Genomic DNA, 24,205 nt, shown 5'->3' on the forward strand with positions numbered 1-24,205 from the left:
CTAACATTTGAGATCCAATGGTGTCAGCTGTTTGTCTTTAGATCTTTAAATTTCATCCTTAGGGGATTTTTATCACAAATTCCCCGGTCAACACTCTGGCTCATCAAGGCAAACCTCTGGGGTGATACCCTATTGCTCTGTGTGCTGAGTCTAGGGCTCAAACTCAGGTTCTGAGGATCCCAAAGGCCGTGTTTCCCTCATACCGCCAGCTAATTCCTTCCTATTCAGGAAAAGAGACACATATTCCATAAGGGAAACACGATCTTGTACTAAACATGCATCTTGTTTAACGTCTGGAGATCACGTAAAAAGGTTAGAAAGAAGGAGAAGCCAATTTTGTGACAGCAACTACTGCTGATCAGGGTCTGGAGCCGGAAGCTTAGGTCTAGGGTTGAAGAGAGGAAGAGACATGGGCAGAAACCCCAGCAAGGCTATGGTTTCCTGCCATCTCAACACCTCGTACTAGCTAGTAGATGCTCCAGCTTTGGACAGCAATGTTTAACTTCCAACGGCGGAAGAAGGCAGTAGGGTCGCCAATAAAGACAACAGCTCTGGCAGAGGAATGAGACACCACGCAGGTGGTGGGGAATGAGATTTGGCCTGGGCCACAGCCAGGTCTGCTCCTCCAGCTCCGGGATGAATCAGCTTGGCTGCCACCCAGACCTGAGTCAGGTACAGAGGAGCAGCCAGCTCTGGACCCACGTCAAGCCAGCTCTCTCCGAGGGTCGCCAGGGAATGGGGTTTTCCTGGTCGCCTGGGTACTTATCCTGACTCCACTTGGCCTACTGGAGTGATGCTCTTCACTGACGGGACAGCATAGTCTGTTTGCTATGATGAACCGTCCCTGAAAGGTACACTTAGAGGAGGACATGAGGCATCTTCCAAAGGATTTGTAGACACACCTTGAAATAGGTGTGTCCCATTGGCTGCCATATTCTCTCCTCCCGACACTGATGGCCCCTCAGGCGCCCATGGCTGATTGGACCAGGTGTGGACACCTGATGCAAGAGGCACCAATGAGATGGTCTCTTCTGGAGATTTTTAAATCACGTCCTTTAACCCCAAACCAAGCTCTGGAGGCATTTGTTGACCTGAGAGGCTGTGGTTCTTCTAGATTAGCGTTGACTTCGGACCTGGCAGGTCAGGAAGGCCTGTTTGGGGACATGCACGATAGTCCTGTGCAAACAGAGAAACTGGATTGATGAGGGATGGACCGAAGGAACTTCAGAAGGAGCAGCAGAAAGAGAGAGGACGAACAGAGAGAGGCACTGCCTGGGGGAGGTCAGCCTGCAGGGCACACTGACATTGGGGGGCTGGTGCCTGGTCAGCACAGAGTCAGGGGCACCCCTGAGAGGTTGGCTGGATGCTTCCAGCTCCCTCCCTGCCGTTCACCGACCCCATCCCCCAAGAAATGAGAGGAGGAAGAAGAGTTTTATGAGGAGGCATGTATAACTGTTTTAAGCATTTGCTACAGAAGAACATTGATTTGCAAGGGGTATGCTTCAGATGTTCGATCCTCGCAGCATCTTCTTAAAGCACAATTCCTCCAAGTCTTCATATCACAGGAAGCCCTTTCTTGGTGCGGATTTTCAACAAAAACAATCCCCAAAAGTATTTAAAAAACAAAAACACCTGCTGAAGCTAGTGTTGGGCCTAAGCCTCCCGAGGTGACAACACAAGGGTCTGTAATGCCCCGGGATGGCCGGGGCGCGGCGCTGCGGTGCAGTCCCTGAGTCCCGGCATCGCCGTGCGCGGGGCGCGGGCCTTGCTCCGTGCGGGCTGCCTGGAGGGGCCGCGGGCGGAAGGGGGAGTCTGCGGGGAGGGGCGGGGGGCTGCGGGGATCGGGGCTGCGGGGAGGGGCGGGGGGCTGCGGGGCGGGGGGAGCGGATGCAGGGACCACGGCTCGATGGAGAGAGCGAACGCCACCTGGACACGCCGGGCCGCTCTCTGCGCATCGCTCGCGCCCCGACTCGCCACCGCCCCCCTCGGGTGGCGGCCGGAACAGCAGCGAGAGAAGGAAGGACCCTGGCCTGGGGCTGTGCGGGGCGGTCTGTGCGGTGCGGCTGGAGGGAGGGTGGAGGGTGGATGGGGCCTGGCTGTGCCCCAGGGCAGGTTTACCAGGCGACTGGCATCCAGAGAAAACCAGGAGGCGCCCGCGCAGAGCTGAGCAGAACCCAGGCCTTTACAAAACACGATTACTGCCCTCGCCGGTGTGGCCCAGTGGATAGAGCGTTGACCTGCGGACGGAAGGGTCCCGGGGTCTTCTCTGGCAGGGCCCTGCCCCCCACCCCTCTCTGGGCTCCATCCCTCCGAGCCCAGTGCCCACACCGCTGAGACCCCCCAAACGTGCCTCTCTGCGCCCCAGCCCGCGGGCTCCTGGCCCTGGCCTCCCACCGCCGCCGCCGGGCTCCACTCCGCAGGGGCCGCCACACCCGCCGGCCTCGGCTCTGCAGACGCTCCCCGGCCTGCGGCATCCCCGCCACCGCCACACGGGAGTGTGTCCCCTGATTCTGCTCGCGGCTGTCAGACAGCCCTGGGTGCGTTCACCTTCCGGAGCTGACAGCGTGCCAACGTGGGTGCAAGAGTCCACAGAACACACGGAGTATCCTGAGTTCGGATCTTGCCCCGGGTGCCCCTGGACAGTGCCCAGCCCCCTCCTCATCGCCAGCACACCCCGACAGGCCTGGTGTTCGCCACATCGCCCTCCGTGGCCCCTGGCTCCCCCTCTCTGCGGCACCCTGCGCCCTGCCTCTCCCCACTCAGGGGCCAGGCCCGGGGTGGGGCCCAGCTCGGACAGGCTAATGTGGAAATGCTCCCCGGAGGCCAGGCTCCACGCTGGGCTCCCTGAAGATCCTCGGCCGGGACGGTGACAGCCTGACTTGTGGTCATTTGGCTCCGTTTCCAGGGCCCGTCTCCCACCGCCTCCCGGACCCCTTGCCTGGTGCCGTTTGGCTTCTCCCTCAGCCCGGCCTGGGGCGAGGCTGACCGCGTCTGTCCCCGGGGGAGGCAATGCTTCGGTGGCCATGTTCCTACGTAGGGCTCCGAGCCCCGGATCGGGTTTGATGCCCACCTGGGCATTGGCGCTGGCAGCCGGAGCCTGCCTCTCCCGCCTTTGTCCACCGGAGACCTCTCCCGCAGGGACTGCATTCTGGTTCAGCGACTCAGGAAGTATTTGTTTAATGACAAGTCAACTAACACCGAGGTGTCTCCTGGGAAAGCTAGGGTCTCTCTCTCAGCACCTCCCCTGCCCCCTCCTCCTAATCTCTTCTTCTGCCGAAAGAAAACTTAGCACACAAGGCACTTCCCATCTCTTTATCGGTTCAGTTCTTGACTAATAGTAGTTGACCACCTACAGTGCGGAGGCTGGCTGCCAGGCACTGGGGGCACACATCTGAGGGAGGTGCCCGGGCCTCCACACCTCCGGGGGACCATGGCATGGGGGAGGGGGGACAGAAAGGAAATAAGAAACCATGGGGGTGGGTAAGAGAACTTCAGATGGAGGTGATTGCTGGGAGGGAATAAACAGGATGACCCTCATGGAGACTGGCTGACGGGTAGTGGCAGCTATTTTATTTATTTTATTTTTATTTATTTATTTATTTATTTATTTATTTATTTTAGATATATTTTAATGATTTTTTTACAGAGAGGAAGAGAGAGGGATAGAGAGTTAGAAACATCAATTGAGCTGGGACCAGTTTGGCTCAATGGATAGAGCGTTGGCTTGGGGACTGAAGGGTCCTGGGTTCGATTCCGGTCAAGGGCATGTACCTTGGTTGCGGGCATATCCCCAGTAGAGGGTGTGCAGGGGGAAGCTGATCGATGACTCTCTCTCATCGATGTTTCTGGCTCTCTGTCTTTCTCCCTTCCTCTCTGTAAAAAATCAATAAAATATATTTTTTTTTAAAAAGAAAGAAACATCAATTGAGAGAGAATCATCCATCAGCTGCCTCCTGCACACCCCCTACTGGGGATGCGCCCGCAACCAAGGTACATGCCCTTGACCGGAATCGAACCCGAGACCTTTCAGTCTGCAGGCTGACGCTCTATCCACTGAGCCAAAGCGGTTTCGGCAGCTATTTTAAATAGAGGGTTCGGCGCCGGTTACTTCTGTGCTGAGACGGAGAGAATGCGAAAAGGTGAGCCTGGGAGAACCGTGGACAGAGCGGACCCAGTGCCGAGGCCCTGAGGCGGGAGGGAGGCGGGAAGAGGAGTGCAGGGTGGGTGCGGGGAGGGGTGGTGGCTTGGTCGTTGGCAGGAGCTTAGAGGTGAGGATAAGCACAGGACCCCGGGTGGACGTCGAATGAGGGAGGAAGAGTGGAAGCCGGAAGGTTCTCCCGTCCTCCAGCGGGAGGTGATGGGGAGGCAGCGGGGACGGAGGCTAATGCAGGGATGGGAGTGGGTTTGGAAGTAACATGGGCGGGAAGGACGTGGGTACGAGTTGGATATGATGAGAATGAGGAACCAAGGTAAGTCTTTGGGTCTGGGCTCAGGGTAAGTGGCAGTGCCCTCTGTGCAGCCGGGGAGATCTGAGAGAAATACGGTTCTTGGGGAAAGCACCCCACAAGGAGTTCCATTCTGGAAGGGAGGCGTGCGGTGCCCAGGGGCTGTCTGAGGGCAGGTGTCTCCGAGGAAGCTGGCCTCCAAGCCCAGGGCTCAGGGGAGTGTGCCCGGGGGATGGCGGGAGGAAGGCAGGCTGCCTTTAGGGAGGTGGTGGGGGTCACAGGGGAGGACCCAGCCCCAGGAGGACAGGAGGAGCCGGGGGTGAGCAGAAGCAGGAGGAAAGCCAGTGGACGAATCACACTCGGCACAGAGGAGCTCAACGCGACGTGTGTTGAATGAATGAATGAATGAATGAATGAATGAAGGGGAGTGTCGCCAACAACCGGGAGAGGACAGCAGCTCCAGGAGGAGGCTGTGCTCAGTTGTGTCACTTGCCGCTGGGCGAGGGGCAGAGCGAGGCCTGACAAAGACCCTTTCCCCCCAGCACAGCAGCGCGGGGGTGGAAACCAGCGGGAGGCAGGAGAGGAGGGCGGGACACGCAGACAGTTTGTACAAGTCTCATGGTCCAGAAAGGGGGGCTCTGCCTTTCTGGGAAGAGGATGGAGGGAGGAGCGACTGAAAGGAGAGTTTTTGTTTGTGAAATCCCAGAGCACAGACTGCACAGCACCTGAACGGCCCTGGAATCGCACCCGGCACAGGGGAGCTCAATGTGAGGTGTGATGAATGAATGAATGAATGAATGAATACATGAATGCGAGTCTAAAAGGAGGCAAGCGGAGCCGGTTTGGCTCGGTGGATGGAGCATCAGTCTGCAGAATCTCCAGGTTCGATTCTGGTCAAGGACAAGTACCTTGGTTGAGGGCACATCCCCAGTCGGAGGTGTGCAGGAGGCAGCTAATCAATGTTTCTCTCTCATCGATGTTTCTATCTCTCTATCCCTCTCCCTTCCTCTCTGTGAAAAATCAATAAAATACATAAAAAAATAAAAAATGAAAGGCGGCAGGTTTCAGATGGAGAGGCGAGGGTGAGGGTCCTTCCTGCTGAGGGGTCACTGGCTGGAGAGAGTCCGGAGGGAGCAGCGGAGCAGGAGAGGGCCGTCTCGCTTCCCCCGGGGATGACACATCTCACCCCCCAATGGCAGCTCCACCGCTGTCATCAGCGAGGCTCCCAAACACACTCCCTGGCGTGGCTCAGTCCCTGGCTCACACGCACGCCGACGACACTGGCTGTGACAGCTCTTGTCGTTGTCGTCATGTTGCAAGGACGGCTTCCCTTCCTCCTTCTTCCTCACGGTTTCACTTTTGACCACGTCTGACCGGGCGTTCAGATTTCAATGGCTGAAAATCTTAAATGTCCTTTCTCACCAAAACAGCGACCAGGCCAAGAGCAATCCTGGTGCGTCTGCATGGATCTGACTGGCCTTCTCACCTGGGAACGCGTTTGGGACAGGATGCCCTCTGCCCTTTGGGGAAAGGCGTTCCTTCTTGGAAATGTGAGCTCCGCAGCCTCCTCTGTCCGTTCTCTGTTTCCTGGGGTATAACTGACAGCTAAGTGCAGGTCCTGGGATTCCAGGAGGCATAACCATCACCCAGACTGAGTGGGGCGGGAGGGGGGGCTCTGTCCAGTATCCCCGATGGGAGTCCCTCGTGTCCCCTCCCAGCTGTTCCCCCTCCACAGGGAACCCGGGTTAGCACGTCTAGGGCCACAGGCTGGTTTTTGCCTGACTTGGGACTTCACAGAAATGGGGACAGGATGCAGCTGTGGCACAAAGACCTTAGCGCAGTCATGACCTCACGTTTCCGTCTGCTGCTGGCAGAACCCACAATGTACCAGCATCAGAGTTGGCCCCAGACAGACAGCACACAAAGGTCCATTTGCCACATCCTTCTTCTGGATGACGCTGCACAAGTGTCCAGTCAGTAAACGCGATCGGGGGCAGGTTCTGTTGGGTGTAGTCTTCAAACATCTCCATTTGCCTGAGCATGACTGTTTTGGTTTACACTTGGCTGATGATTCCACAGATAAGCCAACGTGGCTGGATCCAAGCAAACCCGTAGGAAAGCAGCTAAAGAGAGGATCTCCTTACCATCTGAACTTCTAGGAAAGAGCAGGAGGAAGCAGGGCCCGCCTCAGGAAGGGGCCACGGCTCCTCCTCTGCACCCCCAGCCGCGAGGAACCGGGGGCAGAAGGGGGACACTTTGTGTTCCAGGCTCCAGTGTGACCTGAGCCCAGCTGGTAGAGGCGGTCCCCGAGGGGCTGCCCCTCTGTCCTGCTGACTGTGCCCGCGGCTCCTCTCAGACCAGCCTGTGCCGGCCCCACGCTGCCTCCCGGGGGCCGTGCCCAGCTCGGGGCGTGGGGCCCAGGCCGCCCGCAGGGGGAACCAGGCCGCTCCCTCTCAGGCGGCTCCTCAGGTCTCACCAACAGTGTGGAGGTGGCTGAGCAGCAGGAATTCCTGAGACCACTGCCCCCCCCAGGGGGACCCACAAAAGAGACAGCCCTTTGCACTTTGCCGGTGTTTATTGAACCGTTTGGACTTCCTGCTGTACTTACAGAGAAACAGACATTTTTTGGAAGATTCTTAATCATTCATGTTATCGCTCTGGATTTAAAATCAATAAAAAAAATCATTATTTCCCTAAAAAGTGATTCAGACAGTATGAAATAGAATGCTACCGGTGTGTGTTCGGAACACGTCACTGGTCTTAAATGACAAGTAAATGGATCAGATTTTTAAAAATTCCTCAGCAGCCCGTTGGCTGCCTCTGCTGGTCTCTGTGGGTCCAGGTGGAGATGCGGCTCATGGTGCGTTTTCACTTCCTGAAGACAGTGTTTTATTCCTCGTTCAGCAGAAGAACTTAGAGATGGAAGTTCATGCTTAGAGAGACGACGTCCGTGCTTCAGTTTTCCGGATTCTGGATGGAGGAGAAGGAGGTGCAGGAAGCGGGAGTGAGGCAGGTGGGAAGGTGAACAGAGCGGAGTCTGGGCGGTCACAAAGGGGGGGTGGGGAGGAAAAGGGGGGCAGGAGGGGAGAAAGCAGAGGGACTTGTGAGGCCTGAGGGAGAGATGGAGCTGTGCCCAGGAGGAAGCAGGTGACCCAGAGGGGAGACAGCCCAGGGAGAGAAGGGGAGGAGGTGGGGGCGGGGGAAGCAGGAGGGAGGGATCTCACCCTGAGAATGGTCTGCAGCTGCTGAGATTCTTCTTGTATGTGTTCGTCCATGTTAGGCCAGGGCTCGAACGGCTGGCCCTGGCTGTCCACGAAGGTGTCCCAGCAGTCCTGGAGCTCTGATGGGAACAGGGAGGGGACGGTGAGCGCCTTCCAGAGTGCAGGGAGGACCCAGGTCTCTGACTCTGGGGACACACCCTCCCCACCAGAATCTCCCGCCCCCTTCCCCACCCCTCCCCAGGCACTGAGCTCACCCTCACATCCTTTCTTCCCACTGGGACTGGAATCTGAGGCAGCCCCAACCCTTCTACCAGGAAGGACCTGGTCCTTATGGCACAGGGACCCCCCTCCTCTTCCCAGGACCCCTCTCTCCCCTGAACTCTCTCCTCCAAGAGACTGTCCTCTCCAGACCCAGCACGCCCCCTGCAGGCAGCTGACAGGCGTCCCCACCCAGATTGTCCTCCAGCCCCCTCTGTGCAGTCTTTCCCCAGCCTCTCTGTCCGCCCACCTCCCCCCCTCCCCTCCCCGTCAGGAGTCTCCTGCTGACCATTGCGGGTCATGATGGCCAGTTGAGCCCCAGCGTCCCGCAGGTCACGCAGCCCATGGATGTAGGTATAGACGTGAGCAGCGAAGATGCGCAGGCTCACGTGGCTGTTCTTCTTCAGGAATTCAACCAGCTCTGGGACACAGTCAGGGCAGGGGCTCCAGGAGATGTACCAGGTGAGTCTGTACTGCTTCTCCTGATCCAGGGGCCAAGAAGGGAACAGATCCAGGAAGCACAACTCTGCATGATGGCGGGGTAACCAGGGTGTGTCTGCACCCTGAGCACAGAGGGGGGAGAAGAGGGATCTGTCACGTCCTGTGAACCGGGAGGGGACCAGCCAGAGGCAGGCGAGGCCCTGGCCTCCAGCACAGAAAGAGGGGCACGGCTCAGCGTCAGGAGGAATGCTGTTTGGACGCAGGATGTACACGGTCAAAGGCAAGGCACTCAGGAATCACACATCATCAGCGTTCACAATGGGCACAGGGCAGAGACGCCTCGTTCTGCACCCGCACACCATGGCTCCCGGGCTCTGAGACTGACCAGTCCCCACTGAGCTTGTTGCCATTTCACTCACCTTGGGATTGCAGTAGCTTTGATTTTTAAATAAATAAGTAAATAAATAGCGGGGGACAGAGGGAGGAGGCCGCTGAGCCCCAGGTCCTGGGCCTGATGCCTCACAGGGGGGTGCTTCCTGCAGGCAGGGGGCTCTGCGTCTGCTCCCCGACCTCCAGCTCCCTCCTGTGCACCTGCCCCTCCCCCCTCCCTGCCCCGTGCTGAGTCCAAGGGTGAGACAACTGTGCGGGGAAGACGGGGAGGCACCGAGGTAGAGGTGAGGACACACGGGGAGCATCGTGTGGGGCTCACAGGTTGTGGAGACCAGGGGCTCAGGGAAGAGGAGGCAGTCAGTACTGGGGGCCGTGGGTGGGGGCCAGGGAGGCGTCCTGGGCTGCTTGCAGCTGGCAGTGCTCTTGTGCAACCACAGCCTGCCGGCTCTCCCAGGAGGCACTGGGGGGCGCACTGGGACAGCTCTGGCTTTTTGGCCATGGCTGCCGGGCGGGGCCAGGGGAGAGCCGACCCTGGTCCAGGGGTCTTTCCCTCTGCCTGCCCCTCCTCAGCGGCACAACAGGAGGGACAGGCTGAGCCTGGAGGCCCTTGGACCCAGTGCCTGTCTCCTCAGGTGTGGGTCAAAGCTGCCCATCACAGCAGCTGAGGGCCCAAGGGACATTGCTCAGAGGACACCCCAAGGCCATGGCAGCCTTCCCCCCGCGTCCCGGGGGCCTGCCTGCTGGGCCCTCACCTGGTTGCGCAGGTAGTCCCAGTGCTCCAGCACTGGGGTCCAGGGGTCGCCCTCCCGGACCTCCACCTTGTAGCACAGGTATGTTTTCCTCTTTTTGTCACGGAAGTTTTCCTCGAAGGTGTTTATGTCCATCAGACGTCTGTGGGCACAGGCAGGAGGAACCCAAGTCATGGGGCCCCCCTGGGGATCACCCCCTTCACCTCCCCTCGCCACCCACATCCCAGCTAGGCCCACAGGATGGCCGTCCACTCACTGAGCTGGAGCCACCTGACCTCCCTCTCTGACCCCTGCGGGGGCTCCTGGGATGTCAGCCCAGCCCTGTGGTCAGGGTTTCCCAGGAAGCAGGGCAGGGGCTCAGAGCTGTGACGGGGCCTCTCCTGGCATCACCGTCCTGCCCTCCTCCCGCTGACCCAGCCCTGCCTGCTGCCGGCCATGGCGCTCTTTCCTCCCGTCCTCTGGGCTAACCCGAGCCCCACGGAGCATCAGGGACAGGTGGCCCCATCGGGGAAGAGAGATGCCAAACTGGTCTCTCCCGGTGTTTCCCTTCTCGTCATGAAAACAATCATGTCCTTACAAAACACATAACCCTGAACCTGACCTCCTAGGGCCCCGGTTCAGGGCAGAGAGAATAGATTTCATGGGAGACGGAGGGAGAGGAGAAACAGGAACTCACAAGGGTGACCCCCAGATTATAGCCGGGGGCCTAGGGGAGGGGGTAGTACAGGTCAGCTGGGCATCAGCTGAGGGGTCCTGGCTGGACATAGAAGGGCCATCAGGAGGGATGGGAGAAGCAGGGGGCCCCCGGGGAGAAGGCAAGTCCCCAACAGGGAGCCAGGAGGAGGGCTCAGAGGCAGGGCTGCTCAGGGGCCGGTGGTACCTGGCTCTGGGTGCTGGGTTGTCCGCCATGTCTCAGGTCCTTCCCCTTCTCTGTGGCCACGGTCCGTCCTCCTCCTGTGATGCTCCAAGGACTGAGGTGCCTTATATGCCATCGGAGCAGCTGGAACCTGCTGAGCGGGCACCGCTGAGCCCCACCCCTTCTCAAAACTCAAGACTCATGCCACCCGATGGAGTCACAGATGAGGAAACTTTTCTCCCCAAATGTCTCATCAGTGCCCTCAGGGGCAAGTTAGGTTTCCATTTCTCTTTTCTGACAATGGCCTTCCCTGGACTGACCTTGGGCCGGTGAGGTCCCAGGAGGCTGGGCCACTGTGGGCAGCGCGGCACAGCCAGGCAGGAGGCGAGAGCGCAGGTGAGAGCACAGTGCTCCTGCCTGAGGGAGGTCCTACCCGGACACACAGCCCCACAGGACAGGCCCCGGCCCACCCTGCCTCTCCCACGGCCCCAGTGCAGGGCCTGGCAGGGGGGTGGGGGGGCAGTGCAGGGCCCTGGGGGCTGAGCCAGGGGGGGCTCTGCTCTAGAGGAAGGGCAGGCGGGACCCAGGTGAGCGCAGCTCTCCTCAGGAGCCACCCCGTAAGGGAAGGGCCTGGGCTCGGAGCCTGTGTCCCCATCACCCAGAGGAGAACAGAGAGGCTCCCTCAGGCGTGGCCAGGATGGCCTGGGAGCAGGAGGAAGCAGGGCCCACCTCAGGAAGGGGCCACGGCTCCTCCTCTGCACCCCCAGCCGCGAGGAACCGGGGGAGAAGGAGGACACTTTGTGTTCCAGGCTCCAGTGTGACCTGAGCCCAGCTGGTAGAGGCGGTCCCCGAGGGGCTGCCCCTCTGTCCCGCTGACTGTGCCCGCGGCTCCTCTCAGACCAGCCTGTGCCGGCCCCACGCTGCCTCCCAGGGGCCGTGCCCAGCTCGGGGCGTGGGGCCCAGGCCGCCCGCAGGGGGAACCAGGCCGCTCCCTCTCAGCCGGCTCCTCACATCCTTCACACGGAGCCTGTGATAAGGGTCCCCCTCTTTCTGGGGTGGGGGCGCCCCTGCACGTGCACAAACAGGTGTCCTCGGGGGAGACTCCTCCCACCTGCCGTGTCCTCTCGACCTCGGCTGCCTGGGCCAGCCGTGCCGCCCTGCGGAGGCGCCGGGTTTGCAGGCCTGGAGCACAGACACCCGGTGTGCCTGTGGGTTCTGCTAGTGTTGCTACTGCCTTGGTCACGATCTCCCCCCGCGACACACCGTCCACACCCAGGAGTCTCCGGGGACCAGGCCTGGGTCCCTGAGCATCTCCCGGGCGCTGTCTGCCCCCAGATCTTGCCCCAGGGAGGGAGGAAGGCATTCAGATCCATCCAGCTCTCCCCCTGGACCCCAAGCCTCCTCCTGTCCGCAGCCCACAAGCACTTCTGAGCCCCCCCCCCTGCAATGGGGCGCCAGAGGGCGGTCTCCTGGCACAAACCCTGTGCCAGACAGAGAGTGTGAGGTCCTAATGGGCACAGCCCTGTGCCCTGGGGTCCCAGGCCTACCCCGCCCTGCCCGGGTGCCCTGCAGCCTGAGGGCAGCCGCCCTGAGCCCAGTGCCACTTCGCTTGCCCGCCTGAGCTCATGAGGTTCCTCTGGGGAGTCTATGGGACCAAGGAGGGGCCATCTCGCAGGGACAGCGCTGTGCCCCCCACCCCACCCCGTCCCCGAGGCAGGTCTCACCGCCAGGCTGGCTCCTCGGCCAGCAGCTCTGAGGTCTCTGTGGCCTGTTCCCCAGGTCCCCCTCCCTCCCCGCCCCCCGTCCCCCAGCCGGGCGTCCCGAGCTGCTCCCTGCTGACGCCTGGCTGCCCCTCCCCAAAGCCGGCCAGCCCTGCCCGCGGTCTTCACACCGGAGCCTGCTCTGCAGTGAGCGGCGGGCAGAGGCGCCAGGAGAGGCTGTGAGGACCAGGCCGCCAGGAACACGGAGGCTCGGACCTCCTCCCAGAGGCTTCCTGTCTGTTATTTGTCCGAGGCCAACCTGGGAGGGGCCGGAGGAGGGGAGCTGCCTGGGCGCCCTCCCCTCTCCGTCTCTGGTCCCCTGCGCTCCCCGGGGCCCCCATCCACCCATCCTCTCCCGGCTCCCCTTGGGCGGCCCTCTGGGGCAGGCGACGGGGCGGCTGCTCTTCCTCCCGGGCTCCCTCAGCCAGGCCGGCAGCCGGTGCGGTACGGGGGCCGGGAGAGCCTCGTGCTGGAGTGGCTCAAAGCGGCCTGGCCCACGGAGACTCCGGGAGAAGGAGGAGGAAATGGAATCCTGTCTTTTCTGGGGAAGCACAGTCCCTCCCCACGTCTGTCTCCGGAACGTTGAGTGAGACATGTAAAGATGTTCCTACATCCTTCTGGAGTTTTCCACCGACATGTGCAATGTTCTGAACAGAGGACGAAGGATCCAGGTCCCGGAGGAGCGGCCCCTGAGCAGGAGCCGGCCGTGCTGGGACGGGTGCGGCCCCCTCGTCGGGGAGACTGGGGACCGGGCGGTGCCCCGGGAAGCCCAGGCTGAGGGCAGAGAGCCAGGCGGGCCCACTGCCCCGTCGCTCTGGGCCCGGGATGGGTGACCAGGGTGTGTCTGCAGTCAGGGCCAGGCTGCTCTGTAGGAGGCCTCAGGCCTGCTGTCCGAGACCCAGCCCACCCCCTGAGACCCAGCACACCCTCTGAGACCCAGCCCAGCCCCCAGACCCAACCCAGCCCCCAGATCCAACCCAGCCCCCAGACCCAGCCCAGCTCCCCAGACCCATCTCAGCCCCCAGACCCAGCCCAGCTCCCCAGACCCAGCCCAGCCCCCAGACCCAGCCCAGCCCCCAGACCCATCCCAGCCCCCAGACCCAGCCCAGCCCCCCAGACCCAACCCAGCCTGGCCTCAGCAGCGTGCCCGGGCTGTCCCGCCCCCTCCAGGCCTCTGGCCCTGGGCCCCGGCAGAGCTCTGAGAGGGCCCGGGAGATGGGGTTGGGGCAGCACAGTAAGACCACCTGTCTGTCCCCGCTCGGGGTGCCCTCCACCCAGACTAGGCACCCTGTGGATATTTTGGTCATTTATTCCCAGAAACAGAGATGGGGTGTTAGTCAGAGCCCAGAAATCAAAAGGGAAGGAGCAGAGGCGAGGCTGAGGTCCTCCCGTAAAGCACACTGGGGCAGTGTCCACATTTCCTGTTTTGGCCCGAAAGGAGGTAGGCACGGGTGTGTCCGGGGTCCCTGACGAGGTTCCTTTTTGTCACGAGTGAGCAAGCTTGTGCCTCTTGGTCTGGGCCGGGGATGGGCCGGGCCGGTTTGCCCAGCACAAGTGGGGTGAGGCCTGCTCTTGGCATATTTGTGGCTTTTAAAGTCCTGGGGACACTGAGGAGGAGCTGGCCGGTATCGGCACCCCAGGGTCACAGCCTGGAGGTGTGCGGCCTCCCACAGCCCCGAGGAGAGGGCGTGGGGGCCCTTCTCCCTGGGGGTCCTCGGGCTTCAGCCCCGGGCCCCAGGCTCCTCCTCTCTGGGTCTGCATCCTGCCCGCCAGGAGCCGGCCCTTCGGCGAGGGGACCCCCACCACCCCTGCACAGAATCCACGCGGGAGTCTGTCACTGCTGTTCTTCACCTCACCAGCCTCCGCCGCCCCAGGGAGCCGCAGGCGGGCAGAGGGCGCCGTGTTTCTGCTCCCGGAGCCCCTGGGCCCCGTCTCCCCGGAGCTCTGTGAGGACAGCGCTGGAGGCTGGCTCCGGTCCTCAGGTCTGACAGCCCGGGGAGCTGTCTGCCCCTGTCCCCGTCATTGGCTCTGGGCCAGGGAGGGGGTGGCTCTCTCCTCTCCAACGCCCCCTCCTGGGGGTGAGACAGAGGCCGCAGGAGGCTGAGCCCCGGATCCTTGTCTGGTCCCTCTCAGCTCCCTCGGCCGTGTATACAGTAGGTGCTCAGTGTGTGCACACTCAACGACCTGCAGACTCTGGGGGAGATGGCAGGGCTTGGGGGAAGGAGGAGCCTGGCTTCCACCCAGGGTTTCAGCTCAGCAGCCACAGCACCTGGGCGTTCCCGTGCCCGGTTCTCTCACACGCCCTTATTGACCTTTACCCACAATTCCTTCTTTTTTTCTTCTTTAGCCTCACCCGAGGATATTTTTACATTGATCTTTAGAGAGAGGGAAAGACAGAGAGAAATGCCGATGTGAGAGAAACACATTGATTGGGTGCCTCCCGCACGAGCCCTGAACCAGGACCTCGGCTGGAGAGGAGCCTGCAACCGAGGCATGTGCCCTTGACCCAGAACTGACCCAGAACTGAACTATCCACTGAGCCGCACCGGCCAGGGCAGAACATTCCATTTTATCAAGTCAAGAGATGCCTGGGGACTCAGTGCCTGTCTTCCCCGCTGGAGTCCTCGGGCTCCCAGTGGCTGCCCACCGGCGGGCATTACCCTGGTCCCAGCAAAAGGGAAGCACCTCGGACCCACCCCAGGCCTGGGAGCCCACAGTTCACAGTTTCAACTGGGGCTTGAGACCCCATTTGTCCTCCTTGAGGCCCTCCTGCCCCTCCGTCTGGGCGTCCCCAGCCCTGTCCCCCACCCCCGCCCCTCTCTGCAGGCCCTTCTCTCTGCATCTGGGCCTGCCCCCTCTCCTCGCTGCTCCCCATCCAGACTCCTCACCTCCGTCTCCTGAGCGGGTCCTCCTTCCACAGTCGCTCCTCCCGCGGTCCCGGCCTCCCCCGTGTCTGAAGCCGCGTCAGTCTGTCCTGTGATGTGTCTCTACCGGGATTCTCTAGGGTCCAAAGTACGCGGCCTGGACTCTGGACACACCTCCTCCGTGATCGGGGACCCTGGGCCTGACCTCACCTCTGGGCCTTGGGCTCCTCCCCTCCAACACGGGGACAATGACAGCGAGGGACCGCGGGGCTGTGTGGCAGCTAAGTGACAGCGTGAGCGTCAGGGGCTTAGGGCAGAGTCTGAGACAGTTATCCCCCAACGAACGATGGTTTTTCCTTTAGGAAAAGGGGGAAACCCCTCAACCCACAGATGACCCACCAGCACTCACCCCGTGCGGCCAGGCCCCGGGGCGGCCTCACAGAGCAGCGGTGCTGAGACCCAGGGCAGGGCCGGCTCCTGGGAAGGAACGGAGAAGGGAAGGTGCCCAGGGCAGCGTCCAGACAGAGGGGCGGGGGCAGAGCAGCCACCAGGAAGCAGAGCTGTCCCCAGTCTCCGAGGAGGGCCGCCCTGGAGCAGAGGCTCCGGAGCAGACAGACCTCGGCGCCTGGGCCCGAGGGGTCAGGGCTGGCTGTCCTCGCTGCCTGCTGGCTCTGAGGCTGTGGCTGATGGCCTTCCTTCCAGAGGTGGTCCCACTGCAGGTGCCACAGACACGACAGAGATCGGGCTTGGCACACAGCTGGGCCTGGGCACCGGGCCGAAGTCTGCCCTGACTCACCAAACACACACACACACACACACACACACACACACACACACACACAAGTAGATGACAAGCAGGAATCTCCTAGGTTCCCCAGACACACCCACAGGCCTCCGTCAGAGGGAAGGAGGCAGCTGACGTCACCACTCCCCAGACGGGTGTGCAAGGGCCTCATCATCGGCCGAAACCGGTTTGGCTCATGGATAGAGCATCAGCCTGCAGACTGAAAGGTCCCAGGTTAGATTCCGGTCAAGGGCAGGTACCCAGCAGCTGAGGGATGATTCTCTCTCATCGAATTTCTAACTCTCTATCCTTCTCTTTTCCTCTCTGTAAAAAATCAATAAAATATATTTTTTTAAAAAGAAGAAGAAAAAGAGCCTCATCATCGAATCAGCTCCTTGGGTTTCGATCCGTGGACTCTGGCAAGAGCCCCCACTCTGCCTGGAGGCAACTGACCAGGACGCAGTCACGCTGGGAAAGCGGAGGAGCGGGCAGAGGACGCGTGGTCTGACATGAGAGCAGGGCCCCCACTCCCTGCGCTGCACATGCAGGTCCCGGCAGACCTGACCCCCAGCTCCCAGTCCCCGTCGCCCGGGCCCGCGGGCTCAGAGCTCAGAGCTTTGCCCACGACTTGGGGCCTGAGACCTCGGAGAGGGGGGCTCACAGCCTGAGGTCACGGCCGAGCCCTGGGATGGCCACGCCAGCCTGTCCTCCCGCCGGGAGGGCCCCCACCGGAAGGCAGACCTGGGCCTCATACGGAGCAGCCTCTTGCCCGGCCAGCGTGGCCCAGTGCTTGAGCATCGACCTATGAAGCAGAAGGTCGATGTTCAATTCCCCCGTCTGGGCACGTGGCCGGGGTTGTGGCCTCGATCCCCCAGGAGGGGGTGCAGGAGGCAGCCGATCCATGATTCTCTCACCAATGATGTTCCTAGGTTTCTCTCCCTCTCCCATCCTCTCTGACATCAATAAAAATATGTTCGAAAGAAACATGCCACAAGGTGTCTTCCGATTGGATGATGAGGCTCTTGCACACCTGTCTGCTTCCTGCCCCACCGACGGAGCCTTGTGGGTGTGTCTGGGGAGCCTAGGAGATTCCTGCTTGTCATCCGCTTGCGTGTGTGTGTGTGTGTGTGTGTGTGTGTGTCTGTGTTTGGTGAGTCAGGGCAGACTTCGGCCCGATGCCCAGGCCCAGCTGTGTGCCAAGCCCGATCTCTGTCGTGTCTGTGGCACCTGCAGTGGGACCACCTCTGGTGGCAAGGCCATCAGCCACAGCCTCAGAGCCAGCATGCAGCGCGGAGTGCGCTAGGGACAGACCGGGCTGTGGTGGGCCCGGCCCTGGGAGGCAGCGTGGGGCCGGCACAGGCTGGTCTGAGAGGAGCCGCGGGCACAGTCAGCGGGACAGAGGGGCAGCCCCTCGGGGACCGCCTCTACCAGCTGGGCTCAGGTCACACTGGAGCCTGGAACACAAAGTGTCCCCCTTCTCCCCCAGTTCCTCGGGGCTCGGGGTGCAGAGGAGGAGCCGTGGCCCCTTCCTGAGGCGGGCCCTGCTTCCTCCTGCTCCCAGGCCATCCTGGCCGCGCCTGAGGGAGCCTCTCTGTTCTCCTCAGGGTGATGGCGGACACAGGCTCCGAGCCCAGGCCCTTCCCTTACTGGGTGGCTCCTGAGGAGAGCTGCGCTCACCTGGGTCCCGCCTGCCCTTCCTCTAGAGCAGAGCCCCCCCTGGCTCAGCCCCCAGGGCCCTGCACTGCACCCCCGCCCCCCTGCCAGGCCCTGCACTGGGGCCGTGGGAGAGGCAGGGTGGGCCGGGGCCTGTCCTGTGGGGCTGTGTGTCCGGGTAGGACCTCCCTCAGGCAGGAGCACTGTGCTCTCACCTGCGCTCTCGCCTCCTGCCTGGCTGTGCCGCGCTGCCCACAGTGGCCCAGCCTCCTGGGACCTCACCGGCCCAAGGTCAGTCCAGGGAAGGCCATTGTCAGAACAGAGAAATGAAAACCTAACTTGCCCTGAGGGCACTGATGAGACATTTGGGGAGAAAAGTTTCCTCATCTGTGACTCCATCGGGTGGCATGAGTCTTGAGTTTTGAGAAGGGGTGGGGCTCAGCGGTGCCCGCTCAGCAGGTTCCAGCTGCTCCGATGGCATATAAGGCACCTCAGTCCTTGGAGCATCACAGGAGGAGGACGGACCGTGGCCACAGAGAAGGGGAAGGACCTGAGACATGGCGGACAACCCAGCACCCAGAGCCAGGTACCACCGGCCCCTGAGCAGCCCTGCCTCTGAGCCCTCCTCCTGGCTCCCTGGAGGGGACTTGCCTTCTCCCCGGGGCCCCCTGCTTCTCCCATCCCTCCTGATGGCCCTTCTATGTCCAGCCAGGACCCCTCAGCTGATGCCCAGCTGACCTGTCCTACCCCCTTCCCTAGGCCCCCGGCTAGAATCTGGGGGTCACCCTTGTGAGTTCCTGTTTCTCCTCTCCCTCCGTCTCCCATGAAATCTATTCTCTCTGCCCTGAACCGGGGCCCTAGGAGGTCAGGTTCAGGGTTATGTGTTTTGTAAGGACATGACTGTTTTCATGACGAGAAGGGAAACACCGGGAGAGACAAGTTTGGCATCTCTCTTCCCCGATGGGGCCACCTGTCCCTGATGCTCCGTGGGGCTCGGGTTAGCCCAGAGGACGTGAGGAAAGAGCGCCATGGTCGGCAGCGGGCAGGGCTGGGTCAGTGGGAGGAGGGCAGGACGGTGATGCCAGGAGAGGCCCCGTCACAGCTCTGAGCCCCTGCCCTGCTCCCCGGGAAACCCTGACCACAGGGTTGGGCTGACATCCCAGGTGCAGTGGTCAGAGAGGGAGGTCAGGTGGCTCCAGCTCAGTGAGTGGACGGCCATCCTGTGGGCCTAGCTGGGATGTGGGTGGCGAGGGGAGGAGAACGGGGTGATCCCCAGAGGGGCCCCATGACTTGGGTTCCTCCTGCCTGTGTCCACAGACGTCTGATGGACATAAACACCTTCGAGGAAAACTTCCGTGACAAAAAGAGGAAAACATACCTGTGCTACAAGGTGGAGGACCGGGAGTGGGACGCCTAGACCCCAATGCTGGAGCACTGGGGCTACCTGCGCAACCAGGTGAGGGCCCAGCAGGCAGACCCCTGGGATGCGGGGGGAAGGCTGCCATGGCCTCGGGGTGTCCTCTGAGCAATGTCCCTTGGGCCCCCAGCTGCTGTGATGGGCAGCTTTGCCCCACACCTGAGGAGGCAGGCACAGGGTCCCAGGGCCTCCAGGCTCAGCCTGTCCCTCCTGCTGTGCCGCTGAGGAGGGGCAGGCAGAGGGAAAGACACCTGGACAAGAGTGGGCTCTACCCTGGCCCCGCCCAGCAGCCATGGCCAGAGAGCCCGAGCTGCCCTGTTGCGCCCCCCAGTGCCTCCTGGGAGAGCCGGCAGGCTGTGGTCCCACAAGAGCACTGCCAGCTGCAAGCAGCCCAGGACTCCTCCCGGGCCCCAACCCCCCCCCTCCAACCCTCAGGGCTGACTGCCTCCTCTTCCCTGAGCCCCTGGTCTCCACAACCTGTGAGCCCCACAGGACGCTCCCCGTGTGTCCTCACATCTGCCTCGGTGCCTCTCCCTCTTCCCCGCACAGTTGTCTCACCCTTGGGCTCAGCAGGGGGCAGGGAGGGGGAGGGGAGCCCAGAGTAGAAGCTTGTGGACCAGCGGGTGCACAGGAGGGAGCTGGAGGTCGGGGAGCAGACGCAGAGCCCCCTGCCTGCAGGAAGCACCCCCCTGTGAGGCATCAGGCCCAGGACCTGGGGTTCAGTGGCCTCTTCCCTCTGTCCCCCACTATTTATTTACTTATTTAAAAATCAAAGCTACTGCAATCCCATGGTGAGTGAAATGGCAACAAGCTCAGTGGGGACTGGTCAGTCTCAGAGCCCGGGAGCCATGGTGTGCGGGTGCAGAACGAGGCCTCTCTGCCCTGTGCCCGTTGTGAACGCTGATGTGTGATTCCTGAGTGCCTTGCCTTTGACCGTGTACATCCTGCGTCCAAACAGCATTCCTCCTGACGCTGAGCCGTGCCCCTCTTTCTGTGCTGGAGGCCAGGGCCTCGCCTGCCTCTGGCTGGTCCCCTCCCGGTTCACAGGACGTGACAGATCCCTCTTCTCCCCCCTCTGTGCTCAGGGTGCGGACACACCCTGGTTACCCCGCTGTCATGCAGAGTTGTGCTTCCTGGATCTGTTCCCTTCTTGGCCCCTGGATCAGGAGAAGCAGTACAGACTCACCTGGTACATCTCCTGGAGCCCCTGCCCTGACTGTGTCCGGAAGCTGGTTGAATTCCTGAAGAAGAACAGCCACGTGAGCCTGTGCATCTTCGCTGCTCACGTCTATACCTACATCCATGGGCTGCGTGACCTGCGGAACGCTGGGGCTCAACTGGCCATCATGACCCGCAATGGTCAGCAGGAGACTCCTGACAGGGAGGGAGTAGGGGAGGTGGGCGGACAGAGAGGCTGGGGAAAGGCTGCACAGAGGGGGCAGGAGGACAATCTGGGTGGGGACCCCTGTCAGCTGCCTGCAGGGGGCGGTGCTGGGTCTGGAGAGGACAGAGTCTCTTGGAGGAGAGAGTTCAGGGGAGAGAGTGGTTCTGGGGAGAGGAGGGGGGTTCCTGTGCCATAAGGACCAGGTCCTTCCTGGTAGAAGGGTTGGGGCTGCCTCAGATTCCAGTCCCAGTGGGAAGAAAGGATGTGAGGGTGAGCTCAGTGCCTGGGGAGGAGAGGGGAAGGGGGCGGGAGATTCTGGTGTGGAGGGTGTGTACCCAGAGTCAGAGACCTGGGCCCTCCCTGCACTCTGGAAGGCGCTCACCGTCCCCTCCCTGTTCCCATCAGAGCTCCAGCACTGCTGGGACACCTTCGTGGACAGCCAGGGCCAGCCGTTCGAGCCCTGGCCTAACATGGAAGAACAAATACAAGAACAATCTCAGCAGCTGCAGACCATTCTCAGGGTGAGATCCCTCCCTCCTGCTTCCCCCGCCCCCACCTCCTCCCCTTCTCTCCCTGGGCTGTCTCCCCTCTGGGTCACCTGCTCCCTCCTGGGCCCCAGCTCCATCCCTCCCCTCAGGCCTCGCAAGTCCCTCTGCTTTCTCCCCTCCTGCCCCCCTTTTCCTCCCCACCCCCCCTTTGTGACCGCCCAGACTCCGCTCTGTTCACCTTCCCACCTGCCTCACTCCCGCTTCCTGCATCTCCTCCTCCTCCATCCAGAATCCGGAAAACTGAAGCACGGACGTCCGTCTCTCTGAGCGGCCGGAGGTCTTCTGCTGAACGAGGAATAAAACATTTTCTTCAAGAAATGAAAAAGCATCACATGACGCATCTCCACCTGGACCCACAGAGACCAGCAGAGGCAGCCAATGGGCTGCTGAGGAATTTTTAAAAATCTGATCCATTTACTTGTCATTTAAGACCTGTGATGTGTTCCAAACACACACTGGTAACATTCTATTTCATACTGTCTGAATCACTTTTTAGGGAAATAATGATTTTCTATTGATTTTAAATCTAGAGCGATAACATGAATGATTAAGAATCTTCCACAAAATGTCTGTTCATCTGTAAGTACAGCAGGAAGTCCAAACAGTTCAATAAACACCAGCAAAGTGCAAAGGCTCTCTCTTTTGTGGGTCCCCCTGGGGGGGGCAGTGGTCTCAGGAATTCCGGCTGCTCAACCACCTCCACACTGTTGGTGGGACCTGAGGAGCCGCCTGAGAGGGAGCGACCTGGTTCCCGCTGCGGGCGGCCTGGGCCCCACGCCCCGAGCTGGGCACGGTCCCCGGGAGGCAGCGCGGGGCCGGCACAGGCTGGTCTGAGAGGAGCCGCGGGCACAGTCAGCGGGACAGAGGGGCAGCCCCTCGGGGACCGCCTCTACCAGCTGGGCTCCGGTCACACTGGAGCCTGGAACACAAAGTGTCGCCCTTCTCCCCCGGTTCCTCGCGGCTGGGGGTGCAGAGGAGGAGCCGTGGCCCCTTCCTGAGGCGGGCCCAGCTTCCTCCTGCTCCCAGGCCACCCTGGCCGCCCCTGAGGGAGCCTCTCTGTTCTCCTCTGGATGATGGGGACACAGGCTCCGAGCCCAGGCCCTTCCCCTTACGGGGTGGCTCCTGAGGAGAGCTGGGCTCACCTGGGTCCTGCCTGCCCTTCCTCTAGAGCAGAGCCCCCCTGGCCTGGATGTTTCTAGAAGAAGAGGGGAACCTGGGGGAGGCGGCACCCGCTTCCTTCTCTGTGCAGAGTCCCCGGCCAGGGCTCCCCCGTCTCAGCCTCCCTCGCTGTCTGTGGTCTCCTCAGGCGCCTGCTCCCCTCCGGTGCCATGTCTCCCGGGGGAGGGGGCGGCAATGGGAAAGCCGGAGCTGCTGAGCCTGTGCCCCTTTCAGCGGGCGGCTGTCCTCCCCCTGATAGGATGGCTGGTGGGAACCCACAAATTCACTGTTTCTACGGGGGCTCCTGTGGAGACTCCGGGGGCCTGCCCCGGGGACAGGAGAGTCTGGAGGGACATGAAGCCAAAGCCCTTACGCAGACATTAAAGGCATTTCCTGTCCTCGCCGCCCAGGGAGGGGATGAGGCTGGCCGGGGGCAGGAACAGGGCGAGGGGCGGCACAAGGGGCCGGAGGAGGGCGTAGACCTGCACGTGAGCGCTGGCCACGGCTCCAGTCCTGCATCTCCCTGCCCGGCCTGGGTGTCCGTCACCCAGGACAATACATGGTGAGTGTCGTTTAGCGGGCGGCCTTGTCCTGCTCTGTCTGTGGTGGTTTTGAAAACACACTTTTATTGATTTCAGAGAGCGATGAAGGGGGAGAGGGAGATAGAAACTCCAACGCTGAGAGTCATGGATAGGCTGCCTCCTGCAGGCGCCACATGGGGATGGAGCCGGAACCTGGGCATGTGCCTGGACTGGGAATCGAACCGTGACCTCCTGGTTCATACGTAGACCATCAACCACTGAGCCACACGGGCTGGGCAGCTCAGTTTCTCTGAGAGCCCTGGAGGCCACGAATCCCCGTGAGTCTGAGACCTGGTGTCACCGGGCAGGGGACGAGGTGGGCCTCGCCAATTCACTCCCGTTCGATGTAGCTAACAAGACTGTGATTTTAACCGTGCCCCCTCCTCACTGCGGAAAACGTGCGAGATCGGGTAAGTAAAAACTGCCGTCTAACCAGCGTGCACTATGGGTCACTGAGCATTAAGTTTGGCCCTGCCCCTGTCGTTCCAGACTCTGCACAAACACGAACCTGGGATGCAAGGACAATTTGAACTGGCCATGCATTCGGAGAAGCCTGTGCATGACCCTCAACTCAAACCGGAAACAAGGGTTTCGATGAGGGCCCACAGCCACGTGCAGATGTGGGGAGGGCGGCCTGTCAGCTGGTGACATCTGTCCTCGTGGGTGGACAGCTGGCTGAGGCCGGACAGGCTGCTGGAGATGTTTTGTGTGTGCTTTTCCTCCTCCTCACAGGACCATCGGCCTCCGGGGAGCGTCAGCTGAGCCCATAAAAACGATGCTGAGTGAAAAGTCACATATCAGTAGAGTCATTGTTATGCCCAGATTTTGTGATCCCCAAGACCACCAGGGAGCCGAGTCCGACGCAAAAGCAAAGAGCCTTTTTATTTCGAGCTAGCCCGAGCTCAATCCCATGTACACAATGCAATGGCGAGGGGGAGAGAGCAGGCTTCTACAGAACAAAGGATTTGTAGGGGTTTGGGGTGCTTGGTGAGGTCATTGCTTTGGCTGGCCCTGATTGGTCGGGTGAGGACTAGGGTCCAGTTACACAGTGACATGGTTATACAAAGTGGAATCAGGAGTTAACCCTGTCCTGTCCTCTCATCATGTTGTTTGTCCCCATTTCTATGAAGTCCCAAGTCAGGCAAAAACCAGCCTGTGGTCCTAGACATGCTAACCCGGGTTCCCTGTGAGGGGGACAGCTGGGAGGGGACAGGAGGGACTCCCATCTGGGATACTGGACAGAGCCCCCCCCTCCCCTCAGTCTGGGTGATGGTTATGCCACCTGGAATCCCAGGACCTGCACTTAACTGTCAGTTATACCCCAGGAAACAGAGAACGGACAGAGGAGGCTGCAGAGCTCACATTTCCAAGAAGGAACGCCTTTCCCCAAAGGGCAGAGGGCGTCCTGTCCCAAACGGGTTCCCAGGTGAGAAGGCCAGTCAGATCCACGCAGACGCACCAGGATTGCTCTTGGTGAGAAAGGACATTTAAGATTTTCAGCCACTGAAATCCGAACGCCCGGTCAGACGTGGTCAAAAGTGGAACCGTGAGGAAGAAGGAGGAAGTGAAGCCGTCCTTGCAACATGACAGCAACGACAAGAGCTGTCACAACCAGTGTCGTCGGCGTGCGTGTGAGCCAGGGACTGAGCCACGCCAGGGAGTGTGTTTGGGAGCCTCGCTGATGACAGCGGTGGAG

The 24,205-nt window shown here is 61.2% G+C and overlaps 2 protein-coding genes across 3 annotated transcripts in view; one reads left to right on the plus strand and one right to left on the minus strand.

The window, feature by feature from the left end:
* Window positions 1-10,057, minus strand: part of LOC118728856 (DNA dC->dU-editing enzyme APOBEC-3G) — a 49,586-nt gene extending 39,529 nt beyond the window's left edge. Inside the window, exons 1-4 of one of the 2 annotated variants that reach the window (XM_036455780.2) lie at window positions 9,508-10,056; window positions 8,214-8,487; window positions 7,670-7,785; window positions 7,287-7,415 (exon numbers count right to left, since the gene is read on the minus strand). In XM_036455780.2, the coding sequence (XP_036311673.1) occupies window positions 7,401-7,415; window positions 7,670-7,785; window positions 8,214-8,487; window positions 9,508-9,726 (624 nt within the window). In that variant the 5' untranslated portion in view covers window positions 9,727-10,056 and the 3' untranslated portion in view covers window positions 7,287-7,400. Of the gene's footprint in view, window positions 1-7,286; window positions 7,416-7,669; window positions 7,786-8,213; window positions 8,488-9,507 lie in introns of those variants that run through there. The other variant, XM_036455781.2, reaches the window with a different exon arrangement.
* APOBEC3A (apolipoprotein B mRNA editing enzyme catalytic subunit 3A) overlaps window positions 1-21,397 on the plus strand; it is a 37,427-nt gene extending 16,030 nt beyond the window's left edge. Inside the window, exons 4-5 of the mRNA XM_036455789.2 lie at window positions 20,628-20,743; window positions 21,000-21,397. Of these exons, the coding sequence (XP_036311682.2) occupies window positions 20,628-20,743; window positions 21,000-21,014 (131 nt within the window). The 3' untranslated portion in view covers window positions 21,015-21,397. The remainder of the gene's footprint in view (window positions 1-20,627; window positions 20,744-20,999) is intronic.
* Window positions 21,398-24,205: the final 2,808 nt, after the last annotated feature.

Source organism: Pipistrellus kuhlii, unplaced genomic scaffold, assembly GCF_014108245.1.
Source record: "Pipistrellus kuhlii isolate mPipKuh1 unplaced genomic scaffold, mPipKuh1.p scaffold_m20_p_3, whole genome shotgun sequence".
Taxonomy (NCBI): Eukaryota; Metazoa; Chordata; class Mammalia; order Chiroptera; family Vespertilionidae; genus Pipistrellus; species Pipistrellus kuhlii.